Below are 12,548 nucleotides of genomic sequence, written 5' to 3'. Positions count from 1 at the left end.
GCCTGCTTTTACCCCTCTTTTTTCTCTATGCTTGCCCCTGTTACTCTCTATAGGTGTTGGGTTTCTCCCTTTTCCAAATAACAGTACTCACATTGATGCAAACCTCTCAAATCAGACGTTAAGTAGATATTTGGAGATAGTTTTGATGACTCTGATGAGACGTGCCCGTTGGCAGCATGTTATTTATTCTTTAATGTTCCTCATGCCCGTGTGCTGGTGGCTGATGTGGCCCGTTGTTTTGTTTTTTTTACGGGGAGTGTCCTGGTGGGCTCACACACACACCCTCCTCAGTGGTTGGTTTTACTTGTCAATCCAGATCAATGGTGTAGACATGACAGAGGCCAGGCATGACCAGGCAGTAGCGCTCCTTACCGGCACCTCCCCCACCATCGCCCTCCTGGTAGAGCGAGACCTAAACGCACCAGGGGGCTCTCCGGGTCAATCGCGGGCTCGAGCCCACTCCCCTCCACCCCCAGAACCCTCAGATTCTCCAGACCAGGAGGAGGAAGGCATTTCCCCTCATGGGAACCACCTGACCCGAATGGAAGATGAATATCCCATCGAGGTGAGACTAGAATCGCTTCTTTAAATCTGTCGAATAGCTTGTTTGTTTTTTTAGTTTTATTAGACCGTGCTGGAGAACCTTCATCAAAGGATTTAGTGTTAATGTTTCTTTATTTGGCTCCCTGCCTCGTCCTTAACGCTGTCCAGTTCCAGAGAAGATGGTGCATGGTATGAAGGCTTGGTCTAATTTTAATAATGGTGTACTGTAGAGTAGCCTGAGTAACCCCCAACTGTGAATAATGTGGTAATAAAGCTGTTTAAATGTCCCCATTTAGAAGCCGGTCAGTCTCTAGATGTAGATAGATTTAGACGTTACGGTTACAAATACAGAGGCTCAGCGACCTCGAATCAATTTCCACGTATTAGTAGTGCTTATTGGTAGTGAACTGTAATCCTGACCTGATGTTTTATCGAGTCACTTTTTGTTAGATTTGGACTCGTAAATATTCTCAAAATTTCTCCACAAATAGGAGGTGATTCTGATGAAGTCAGGCGGTCCTCTGGGCCTGAGCATCGTGGGAGGAAGTGACCACGCCAGTCACCCGTTCGGCATCAATGAACCTGGAGTGTTTATCTCAAAGGTATGAGGGTCCATGATGGTTTTGTGTCCATTTAGTCAAATTTAAAGGGGTTAAAATGTGAAAATAAACGTATGAATAACTTGCACACATTCTTTTTTTGTGGACCCAGCATCAAATTTCTGCTTTTAATCCATTTTGAGAGGATTATGGCAAAAATGTCTAAGTGGTGTAACCATAAAAACTTTGTACCAAATAATTCAACTTGCTTAAAAACACTAAATTCTCAATAAAACACCATATCAACTAGTTTGGCATGATCTTACATTATAACTTTTATATTAAATAAAGGTAATGGAATACAATTGTTCTAAATATTACATTTACTCAGGTAACCATGGAGATCAGGAAACATTTACATGTTTTAAATTAAGTAATTAATAGTATAAGTCCATTTAAATACACTGTAGGTGATAAAATATTTAATATTTATCATTCTTTTGTGGTTACACCATTTGACATTTTCAGGAGCATTCAGTCTTACTTTTGGTTTTAAAAAATGGTGCAAATATCATTTCAAATGAAATACTGAAAATACTAAATATACATTTGAACAAACCTGATGCTGCTTTTAAGACAATTTTTTAAGAAATTTTTGAATTGCTCATCTTGCCAACCTTTATTTGTCACTGAGCCATAACTCTTAAAATAACAGTTCTGTAGCTGCTTGTTTCAAAATTCCTTGCCTCTCTTTAAACATCCTGTATTGTTTCCAGGTGATCCCTCTCGGTCTGGCGTGTCAAAGCGGGTTGCGCGTCGGTGACAGAATATTAGAGGTGAACGCCATCGACTTGCGTCACGCCACGCACCAGGAAGCCGTACGAGCACTGCTGGCCAACAAGCAGGAGATCCGGATGTTAGTGCGGAGGGATCCTTCACCGCCCGGCATGCAGGTGAGTTAAAACACACACAGATATGAAATGTAGAGACACAAATGCAGAGTTTCTTTGCCTGTAATGCTTAACGTTGTCTGTGTATTGTTGCAGGAAATCGTGATCCAGAAGCAGCCGGGTGAGAAGCTCGGTATCAGTATTCGTGGAGGAGCCAAAGGTCACGCAGGAAACCCCTTTGATCCCACAGATGAAGGCATTTTCATCTCTAAGGTACTGAAACTACCCCACAGTACCATAACGAAAATGTACAGATTCTTAGTTATGCTATTAAATTTCACCACATGTTAAAACTCTTTTGATTGATATTTAAATAGGTGAGTTCGACCGGTGCAGCAGCGAGAGACAGCCGGCTGCAGGTGGGCATGCGCATCCTGGAGGTGAACAACCACAGCCTGCTGGGGATGACGCACACGGAGGCAGTGCGAGTGCTCCGGGCCATCGGAGACTCGCTGGTCATGCTGGTTTGTGACGGCTTCGACCCACAAAACCTGGCAACCGTGGAGGTAAGACGAGATAGAGAGGGGGTAGAAAAAGTAAAAGCCCCTTGTTTTAAAATGCCTATATGAGAGTCAATGATGTTTTGTTTGTGTCCATGTGGTTTAGTCAAATTTAAAGGGTTAAAATGTGAAAATAAACGTATGAATAACTTGCACACATTCTTTTTTTGGGACCCAGCATGAAATTTCTGCTTTTAATCCATTTTGAGAGAATATATTAGAGGATTATGGCAAAAATGTCTAAGTGGTGTAACCATAAAAACTTTGTACCAAATAATCAAACTTAGACTAAATTCTCAATAAAACACCATATCAACTAGTTTGGCATGATCTTACATTATAACTTTTTATATTAAATAAAGGTAATGGAATACAATTGTTCTAAATATTACATTTAATCTGGTAACCATGGAGATCAGGAAACATTTATATTGTTTTTAAATGAAGTAATTATTAGTATAAGTCCACTTAAATACACTGTAGTTGGATGAAATATTTAATATGTATCATTCTTTTGTGGTTACACCATTTGACATTTTCAGGTGCATTCAGTCTTACTTTTGTCTAACAAACCTGATGTTGCTTTTAAGACAATTTTTTAGGATATTTTTGAAATGCTCATCTTGCCAACCCTTATTTGTCACTGACCCTTATGTCATTATTAAACATGTTGTTCATTTCTAGGCGTCTCCCGGCACCATCGCCAACCCGTTTGCAGCAGGCATCGTCCGTAAGAACAGTCTGGAGAGCATCTCTTCTATAGACAGAGACCTGAGCCCCGAGGAGATCGATATCATGCAGAAGGTAAAACACCATAACACACAACCATAAAATTACAACACTAGAATAATCAGTGCAGTCAAGGTGAGGTATCAGCACTTATGGGAATTAAGTAACGCCCCTATATATCATGCTGTTTATACATTGGGAAGTCCGAACCGCTCATTTAACCGGACCTTTATGTGCCAGTCGTCCACATACCAGGAGGCAGCTTGATGGAGTTTGTGAGCGAGGCGGCCAAGTCGACACATTCAATCAAATGTTTTGTTCAGCGATTCTGTCGCATCAACGCTGTGCCACCACAGCAATTTGGTGTTAGCAGGTGGAGTTTTCAACAACAGCGGAGTTCCACTCAATCCAATCATGCACCAGAGCACCCGGACAGCACCAGCGCAGTTGTTTATTTTGTCTAGATTAGCTTTTGGGAGACTGCCCGCACTAAAGGAATGTACGGGCCTGTCCATTTATTAATACTAGGCTCTGTTGTTCCTTTTACAGACTCTTAGATCAGTGCAGTTTTCTTTAGTGTTTACTGGGATTTTTTAAATAGATTATCAGGAGCACATGCAGAAAATCTTGTGTTACATGTGAACAAAAAAAAGGCTTTTAAATGAGGATGAACAGTTGTCATTTGTGATTTCGTGGGATTTTTTTTAAGGATGTTAAATCTTGCTCTTCTCCAGGAGTCTGAGATGGCGAGAGAGACGTCGCAGTGGGAGCGAGAAGAGATGGAGAAAGTGGTGAGTGAGACTTAAAAAAAAAAAAAATTTAAATCCATTATGTATTTTGGGGAAATCTAGAGGTAGAAAAGTATCTGTCCGATCAGCGAGGAAAGAGAAGTACATTTTTTTACTCCACCGTAGCTCAAAAAAAAAAAAAAAAGAAACTGGGGTGCTTGGTACTGAAGGGTGGAGCTCAGGTCAGGTCTGTGTGTTATCGGGTGAATGAAGCTTCTCGTCTGCACCCTGTGTGCGTACCGTGTTTGACAGAGCTGTTCCTTGCATGCTTTTTTTTTCTGCTCCCATAGCTAATGAATAGATTACTTTTTTTTAATGTGTGCGGATTCTATCCTTTCTTTTTTTTCTCCCCCATCTGTTTTTTTCTCTCTCCCTCTCATCTCTCCTTTTTTTTTTGGTGTGTTTGGTTGTGATATGAAATCATCCAATCATCCCATCATCTCCATTCCACCACCACCATCTCTCCATCTCTCTCTCTTCCTCTCTTTCTCTCTCTCACTGTTTCACCCCTCTGTAACACGACTCATTTCACCTCATCGCATTTACTGTGTGGCTGGCTGTGTGGTTGGGTGTCTCTTCCCTTCTGTACTCTCCTCCTCCTCCTCCTCCTCCTCTCCTTCCTTTCTTGGTGAAGGAGCGAATGCGCTTGGAGCGAGAGGAGGCAACTCGCCTGCTAGAAGAGGAGACAGAGGTGAGACACTCCTCAAACAGCAGGTCCTCAGACAAAACTTCCTGTCTGACCACAAATACCTCAGCACTCCCTCCACAGGCGTTCACCGTGTTACTCATCCCGACTTTGAAAGGAAACATAACATCTTTTTTTTTTTTTGTTAGTTCATCTTGAATAAATCAGCGTCGAGCACATGTTCAAACTGGCTTAGTTTTACTGGCAGACCTGTCTCTCTGTGTTAGGACGCTCAAACCGCCACAGTTGGCAGGATTTAGGAGTGAAAAGCGAGCAGAGAGGCATTACCCTGCAGGTTACTTTAGGTCAAAGTTATCCCTGATTTATATATTTATTTATTTATTATTAACCCTTACGTACTGTTTAGGGTTCAGAGCTGTAAGAATACCATGTACACATTTCTTTTAGCCAAACTGTTCCTAATGGGACACCAAATATACTAAAATGGAAATAAAATCATTTTTTTACATTTTTGTGCAGCTGATACAATATATATATATTTTTGCAATAATGTGAGAAAAGTGATTTAAATGTAGAAATACTGGGTTCACATTAAAGAGGAATCTATCAGATTTGTATTCTTGCACATATTTGACTTTAAGCGCCCGTATAGTTCTTCAGACGTGCCCGAGCCGACATTACACTTCACTCAATGATTGACCGTTTGAACTTCTCTCTTTATCTCTCCTCTTGAACAACCAATTCAACACTAATATCTTCCAGGAGAGACTTTCTGACTGAAAATATGCACTTTTACTCCCCAGTTTGAACGATATCGCGTCTCCACCTCCCCTCCCCTCTCTATCTATTTAACTGTCAGCTTTTCACTCCTTCACACCTTCTAGCGCGGTCGCCTCATCAACACATCATAAAAAACCACATCTGAGGTTTAATCTGCTAACAAGAGACTCATTTTAAATACTAATTCTACTGTAGATGTGTGACATGCACCTTTCATTTAGTCGCCAGTAAGATCAGTTATTAGTTTAGTTTTATTAGGATCCACATTAGCCGCGGCTTTACTGAAGCTATTCTTCCTGGGGTCCAACCATAAGCATAAAAGTGCACAATGCATGCTAAATATAACAATCCAACATAATATTTATATATATGTATTTACCTATACATACACATATATATACTCACATATAAACATTATTAAAAACAGCATATCCATAATACTTTAAAACCAGCTGATGAGGAAGAAGCTAAATCATAAACTCCACCAGTAAAACTAATTCACTTTGAGTTGATGCTTGTTTTTTTAGGATGAACCTCAGTTGACACTTCCTTTTCACCTCCTTTTCTATCTATTTATCCCCCTTGCAGAACATGGGCATTGGACCTCTAAAACTTGACTACAAAACGCTGGCTGCGCTGCCCACCACCAGCCTGCAGAGGGTCAACAGGGTGAGTCTTTCAGATCCAAGTTTTTTTTTAAACACCCAAAGTTCAGTGTTTGTCCCTTCTCCTCCAAACATGTTTGGCGTGTGGCGTTCATGTTTTTGTGGCCGCAGTGTTGGAAAACGGCCTTCAAACCGCTCAGAATAGATCTCCACGTGTGGTATCCGTTGTCTTTTTAACATTCCCGGGAAACTCTTGAGCCCTCTCCGGGGAGCAAGGAATGTTAACCTCTTCGTCCAAGGCGACATAAACTGACTCCTAAACTCGGGGTGATGCAACCGAGCCAAAAAAATGGGTTAACAAGAGAAGATGTGGAAGAATAGACCAAAGACTGATGAAGATGTGAGGAGGCCGAAATCTTCTGGAGGGATGAATGGAGGCTTTGGAAGAAGAGATAAAGAAAGGTGGAAATGAAAGGAAACATGCCTGATAAAGAAAGTGTGTGTGACAGTGAGTTGGTGAGGAGGAAGGGAAGGGGGGTGGGAGGGAGGGAGGGGGGACAGCTGCCTACTATCAACCAGCCCTATCCTCTGCGATATTTTAAACCTGAATTGGACGGAGGCTCTTGTGTGTGTGGGAATGGGTGGGTGGGGTGGCGTGGCAGACAGATGGGGGTAGAGGGAGTGGAGGGGGGGGGGGGGGGGTCGTCTAAGAGAGAACAGACAAGTGTTTCGGTTCCCAGAGTCTTTGGAGGAGTTACTTTGAGTGGACATACGGGACGGGACAGTCCAGCATCGGTACAGTAAGTATAAAGAGGAGAAGAATAGAGAATGAATGCTTTTGTCCTCAATTTCTGTCATTCGTCACCCTTTTTTTTGAGGGGGGGGGGGGGTTGACCTAATTGTCCATTCTGTCACTCTCTTAACTCTTCTTAACACATATCTTCTCCTAACTTCTCTCTACTTTCTTTATTAACATCTATTAACAGTTAAAGTATAACATTGGTGTAAACTTTTGGATCTACGTATCAGGCGTCTGCGTGTCCTACTTGTTAGATCTGTGTCCTGTTAAATCATTGAAGAACTTAACCTACATATCTACGGGCAGCTGGTCGTACCGAGCGCGTTAAGAGCTGGATTTGCTGCTCCGGGCCCACGTGGTCCTGCTCAGACTGGATCACAATGACCCCCCTCTGAAGCTGCCTGGAGTTTGTCAGTGAAGGTTAAACAAAAAAATTAGACAGCTCTTATTTAAAAGGATTTAGGAGCTGATGTATCTAAACTCTACATGTTAGTTTTGATATATTTTAACTCTGTGTCTCTCATTTATTAACTTTACATTTGAGTCATAGAAGTAAGCATCTGATTTTCTTAAGAGCAAGTGTTTAAAATTGAACACCACGAAACACCACTTTTTAATCAGTTGAAACCAAACTGAAGACTACAGCTATCTATTGTTAACGTATAAGTTTGAGTATAAATAGTCCAAGTCGTCGTTTCCTCTGACCCGCACGTCTGTCGCTCCCTCTCTCTTTGAGCTTTTGCTCAGCGTGTTGGCATGCCGGCGAACTCGCTCTCCTCTCTCACACACACACACACACACACACACACCGAACCCCCAGCTGTCCCTCACAGTCTGTGTCGGTGCCAAAAGGGCACTCACTCACATTCCAGCCCACTGACCCCCATCACACCGCCGACTCTTATAGTCAGCATATAGAGAGAGAGAGAGGGAGAGAGGGACGTTACTGCTCCACAATGCTGGTATGCTAGGATACTCGTTCACACTGATTTTCATCTCGCGGTACTTTCGTGAGTTTTTAAGCGTCCCGGAGTCATTATTCATTACTGTACATTAGTGAGCAACCAGTAACTCCAGTTCTTTCTGTTATTTCCTTCCAGTCTCTCTTTATTTTCCTTTTCCTCCCCTTTATCATCTATTAAGTACATTCAAGTACATTTCCCCTCCGATCTGCAGTCAATTCATTTTAACTCAATTCAAGTCAATTCAAGTCAATAGGCTTTATTGGCATCAAAGTTATAAGAACAATTTTGCCAAAGAAATTAAAATGCAATTTGTTCAAATATTTAGACAGTATAAAATAACAATATTACGAACAGTAACGCTGCTTTAAGATTAATATATGTATATTTTCTGTCAATATTGACGATGAGAGACTAATAACTCATTTGTGTTGCCCGGCTTTGTATGTTTAGTTTAGTTTAATAAGATAAGATATTCCTTTATTAGTCACACGATAGGGAAAATAAGAGCGTTAATAAAAAAATAAAATAAAAAAGAAAGATAAATAATAAGAAGAAAAGCAATAAAAAACAATATATTGATCAAATATATTAAAATTATAGTTTGGTTTAGGCTGCACTATTTAAAAATTACACAAAAAATGACAAAGAATAAATAACATACAGTGAAGGGAAAGGAAGAAAGACCTCAAAGAAAAGTTAAAATGTAATGTTACAGAAAATAGCAAATTAAATTCTCACTATACATATAATAATAATAATAATAATAATAATAAACAGTATTTATAAGCACCTTTCATACAAGGGATGTAGCTCAAAGTGCTAAAATAAAAATACAATACAACAGAAAATAACTAAATGAAAAATAAAACTACACATTTAGTAAAAATGAGTTAAAATGACTCTAATTAAAATCCGTTAATATGTATAATATATAATGTAATGTTCATCTTTAACCGGCTGTTTTGATTATCTCCAAACATGTCAAGGTCACATATTCTAAATACTGAAGTTGTTTATATAGTCACTTCAGTATTTTTAGGTTTTAGGGTGTGTGTAAAGAAAAAACATGACACCCGTAACGCTGCTTACAGTATCAGATGTCTCTTCTGTTACATGAGTCCAGTTAAACGTCACATATTCTCCCCCCCCCCCCCTTGGTGCAGTGACATCAGCCAGACTCCTCCGCTACAGTACAGTAAAGGGAGGAGCTGAAGGTGCCCCAATGTCCCGCTGCACTGATAATATAGTTATTTAGGGCTGCGGCCAAGAGCTCGGACCGCAGTAATGTGACCATTTACTGTAACGGCACGAAGAGCCAGTTAACAAGACGTGAATGACGGGCACTGACTGAGAAACCCATCTGAAAGGACAGAGTTGAGTTTAGTGATGTTAGAGAAGCTTGTTTTTCAGCTGCGTGAGGCTTCTGTGTCAAACGTCTATTCATAGAAACACATCGTAAGAAGCACTGAAGGGGAATTTATCTTCTTCTTTACCTTCTTCAGTTAGTTTGGCTACATGCTTTTCTTGCTGTATTTGTTTAAAGTTGATCCCAAACTGTATGATGAGATACAAGATAAAACATTTAGTTTCCAGTTGTTGTTAGAGTCTTGGTTTAACCCTTTGAGTCATTTTATAAACAGTTTTTATATCTGAAATATGGATTTATTTCATCTATAATCACATAGATGGTTCCATACTAAATCCTTACAAGTACAATTATCAATACTTTCATTGAATTGGGTGATAATTTGTACTTTTTGCTCCATAACAAAGTCAAGAGGACAACAGGTGTGATTAAATGCTGCCATTCAAATATTTGAATATATAGCATCCCGACTAAACTTTGTCACATATACCAGCTTGTGAAAATACATCCAACATATTTTCCTCTCATCTTCGTTTTTAAGGCTTTTGAGCATCATTTTAATAAAAAATAAGAGTAAAGATAGAATGAAGTTGGCTAAAAAAGGTCTAACAGAATTTGGCGATGATTTATACTTAATGCTTAATTTATTAACAGTCAAACCAGATGGGAAGACAACAGGAAGGATTAAAAGAAACACGAGCAGTCTTATTTAGAGTGTGAAATTATACGGTGCAGCACAGCGTAGCATTGTGGCAAACGTTGAGCCCATTGAACTTTTATTTTTGCCTGACAATGCTGCAGTGTGTTGTCGTTGGCTCTGTGGTGCCAATTCAGATAAATAAGAGTTAATGTCAGCCTGAACACCTTTTACACAATAATACCTATTATTGTATTAATGTTAAACACTGTGTAGTAATAAGTGTTTCTATTATAATCCAGCTGCTGTTTCCTCGTCTGAAACCATTATAGGGACATTGCTCTATTCCCAGATCAATTTGGTAACAGAAACATTTTCTAAACATCGTAATAACCCTGAAACATTAATCACTGTGTGTCTGGCTCACTCAGCGTCTCCTCTGTTCTGTTTTAAAACTCTCGACTCATTTCATCATCTTTCTGTCTACTATCCTTCCTTTTTTATTCTGTCTGTTCACTATCTGTGTCCTCCCTCTTTCCTTTTACTCCTGCTCAGTTCTCTACTTCTGTAAATCTGACTGATCCCATGGAGGCCGCCCTGCAGGCCCCAGTAGAGCCCCTGGGCTTCAGCTTAGACCACGCAACAAACCCCCTCGGCCACGCAGACCCCCTCGGCCATGCGGACCACCCCGAGTCCTGCCCCGATCTGATAGCGGAGCACGATTTCCTCCGTGGATCCCAATTCTCCCCAAATGGAAACTCCACTGCCGAGAGCACCTGCTCGACAGTGACCATCGATTCAACGTTAGCCCCCGAAGACGAAGAAGAGGAAGAATGCATGGTGGACTCTCAGCCCATCTGCTTCAAAGAAAACCCGTTCTTGGTGGCGAATCGCAAAGGGAAGAGCCTTCCTCCCGGAGAGCGGATCCTGTCGGGCCCTCCGACGGGCTACGGCAAGCAGGGCCATCTGCAGCCGTGGTTGTTCAGCAAGGCAAGACGCCTGCCTGCCTGAGTGTTTGGTGTGGAGGCAGCATGGTGTGTTTACTGCGCACAGTTTGTCGTGTTTCTCACTTTAATTTTCCCCTCGATGTGATTCAGCGGGTTTGCTGCCATTTATCAAAGCTCCACAGAGCAAGAAACCTGCTGACATCTCTGATATGGTCGGCCCAAATTTTGCTTCATTAGAGTTTTGCTCCATTTGTTGCTTTTCAAGAAGGATTTGTGGTGTAAAAAAGTGTTTTTTCTCTCAGGAAATGTGTCCGAAGTGCATGTTTTTTTGTTGCCGTGAGCACAGAGTTTGTAGCTTTGTCGCACCTTGTGAGGAATTTGGGCACATACTTGGTAACATGGTCAGGATCGACCGGAATGTGTCGACAGCTGCTGTAGAGGAGAGGAGGGGGTCATAAGTCAGTCAGGAAGGGAAGGAAGCCTGAAAAACGCCAGAGCTTCGTGTTGGTTGAACTTACTGGAAGAGGAGAAGGACTAACCTGTGAAATGTGTTTTCTTTTGCCTCCTTGTTACTACACTTTGTTTGTTTAGTTTTTTAAAAGCAGCTGTTAAGTGTGTTTTTTTTGTGGTGTTTTGTTTTTCCAGGCGCCTTCCTCTGATTTCACTCGGACTGAGAGCCCAATCAGAGAAGCACCATACTCTCCCACCATCCAACCGGTGAGCAGCTTCTCAACAACACCCGGCACTCCTCACCTTTTCATCCATCATCTCTTTTACTTTATTTTATTTTCTCCTTTTTTTCCCCACCCATCACTCGCTTTTAGCTCCGTACGACATTACTTCACAGTTTACCCTTTTTGACCTTTCCCTCCCACCCGTAGCCCAGTGACCACTCCTCCAACAGCTCCCTGTGTGCTGGTGGCGGCAGGGAGACCCGCTTCGTAAGTGGGTCTTGTCGCCCCTCTCTGCTCTGGCCTGGATGGTTTTTATTTTAAAGCACATGTGCCGCTGCTCTGGGCTCCTTATCTGATAATAAAACTAGTTCAGCTTTTACGTCTGACACGGTTCTAGTGGTCTTAAAAAAGCATGTGTCTGCTTCTCCGTGGTCAGCTGATTACTGACGCTTTGCCTCATGCAGACTGGATGTGCGTTGGAGATCTAAATTGTCCCCTACTCACAGCTATGTCTTAATATACTGTGAAAGGATAATGCTAAAATTAAAAGTCAAAGGTAAAAGTCCAAAATGAGTTATCAAATTGTCTGAAGAAGCATCTCCCCAGTTCAAGTAAAGTGACTGTTTGCACCGTGTGTTGAAACTGGAGGGTTTAAGGGAAAGTTGCATGTTTTCATTTTCACTGTCATCCTTTTTTTTCATTTATTTATTTATTTTTTTTGCAGGCAAACATTCATTACACCTCCACTCCCACTGCCAAGGACAACACGCCGTCATCTGTGAGTGTTTGTGAAGCTCAGAAACTAATATGTAAAGAAAAAAAAGGGGATTTTTAGTAGAGTTTGATTGATTGTACCTGTTTACAAAGAGATCAGGATAATATAGATATTAAGGACCGATGCCGATAATCTTATACATACAGAATAAATACATAAATACACTTTAAGATATGTAATGGAGTCTGTGATATTTTACAGCTAAGAATAAACTTAATTCTTATAAAATGACATCAGTGCACTGAAACAGTAAACTTAACTGGGAATTTATCTAATAGATATTTTAGTAAATGTTTGTTATCAGA

At 40.9% G+C, this 12,548-nt stretch overlaps 1 protein-coding gene across 4 annotated transcripts in view; it reads left to right on the top strand.

The window, feature by feature from the left end:
• The window catches only part of scrib (scribble planar cell polarity protein), an 86,804-nt gene that overhangs the window by 57,958 nt on the left and 16,298 nt on the right, over positions 1 to 12,548 (top strand). For all 4 annotated transcript variants that reach the window (XM_062441857.1, XM_062441859.1, XM_062441858.1 and 1 more), the window contains exons 20-29: positions 317 to 565; positions 1,035 to 1,145; positions 1,859 to 2,035; positions 2,129 to 2,245; positions 2,350 to 2,538; positions 3,217 to 3,336; positions 3,996 to 4,052; positions 6,064 to 6,144; positions 11,440 to 11,511; positions 12,193 to 12,246. In XM_062441857.1, coding sequence (XP_062297841.1) covers positions 317 to 565; positions 1,035 to 1,145; positions 1,859 to 2,035; positions 2,129 to 2,245; positions 2,350 to 2,538; positions 3,217 to 3,336; positions 3,996 to 4,052; positions 6,064 to 6,144; positions 11,440 to 11,511; positions 12,193 to 12,246 — 1,227 coding nt within the window. The remainder of the gene's footprint in view (positions 1 to 316; positions 566 to 1,034; positions 1,146 to 1,858; positions 2,036 to 2,128; positions 2,246 to 2,349; positions 2,539 to 3,216; positions 3,337 to 3,995; positions 4,053 to 6,063; positions 6,145 to 11,439; positions 11,512 to 12,192; positions 12,247 to 12,548) is intronic.

This window comes from Scomber scombrus, chromosome 20 (genome assembly GCF_963691925.1).
Source record: "Scomber scombrus chromosome 20, fScoSco1.1, whole genome shotgun sequence".
Lineage (NCBI taxonomy): Eukaryota > Metazoa > Chordata > Actinopteri > Scombriformes > Scombridae > Scomber > Scomber scombrus.
Note: the sequence above shows the minus strand (reverse complement) of the source record. Positions and strands in the feature narration are given on the sequence as shown.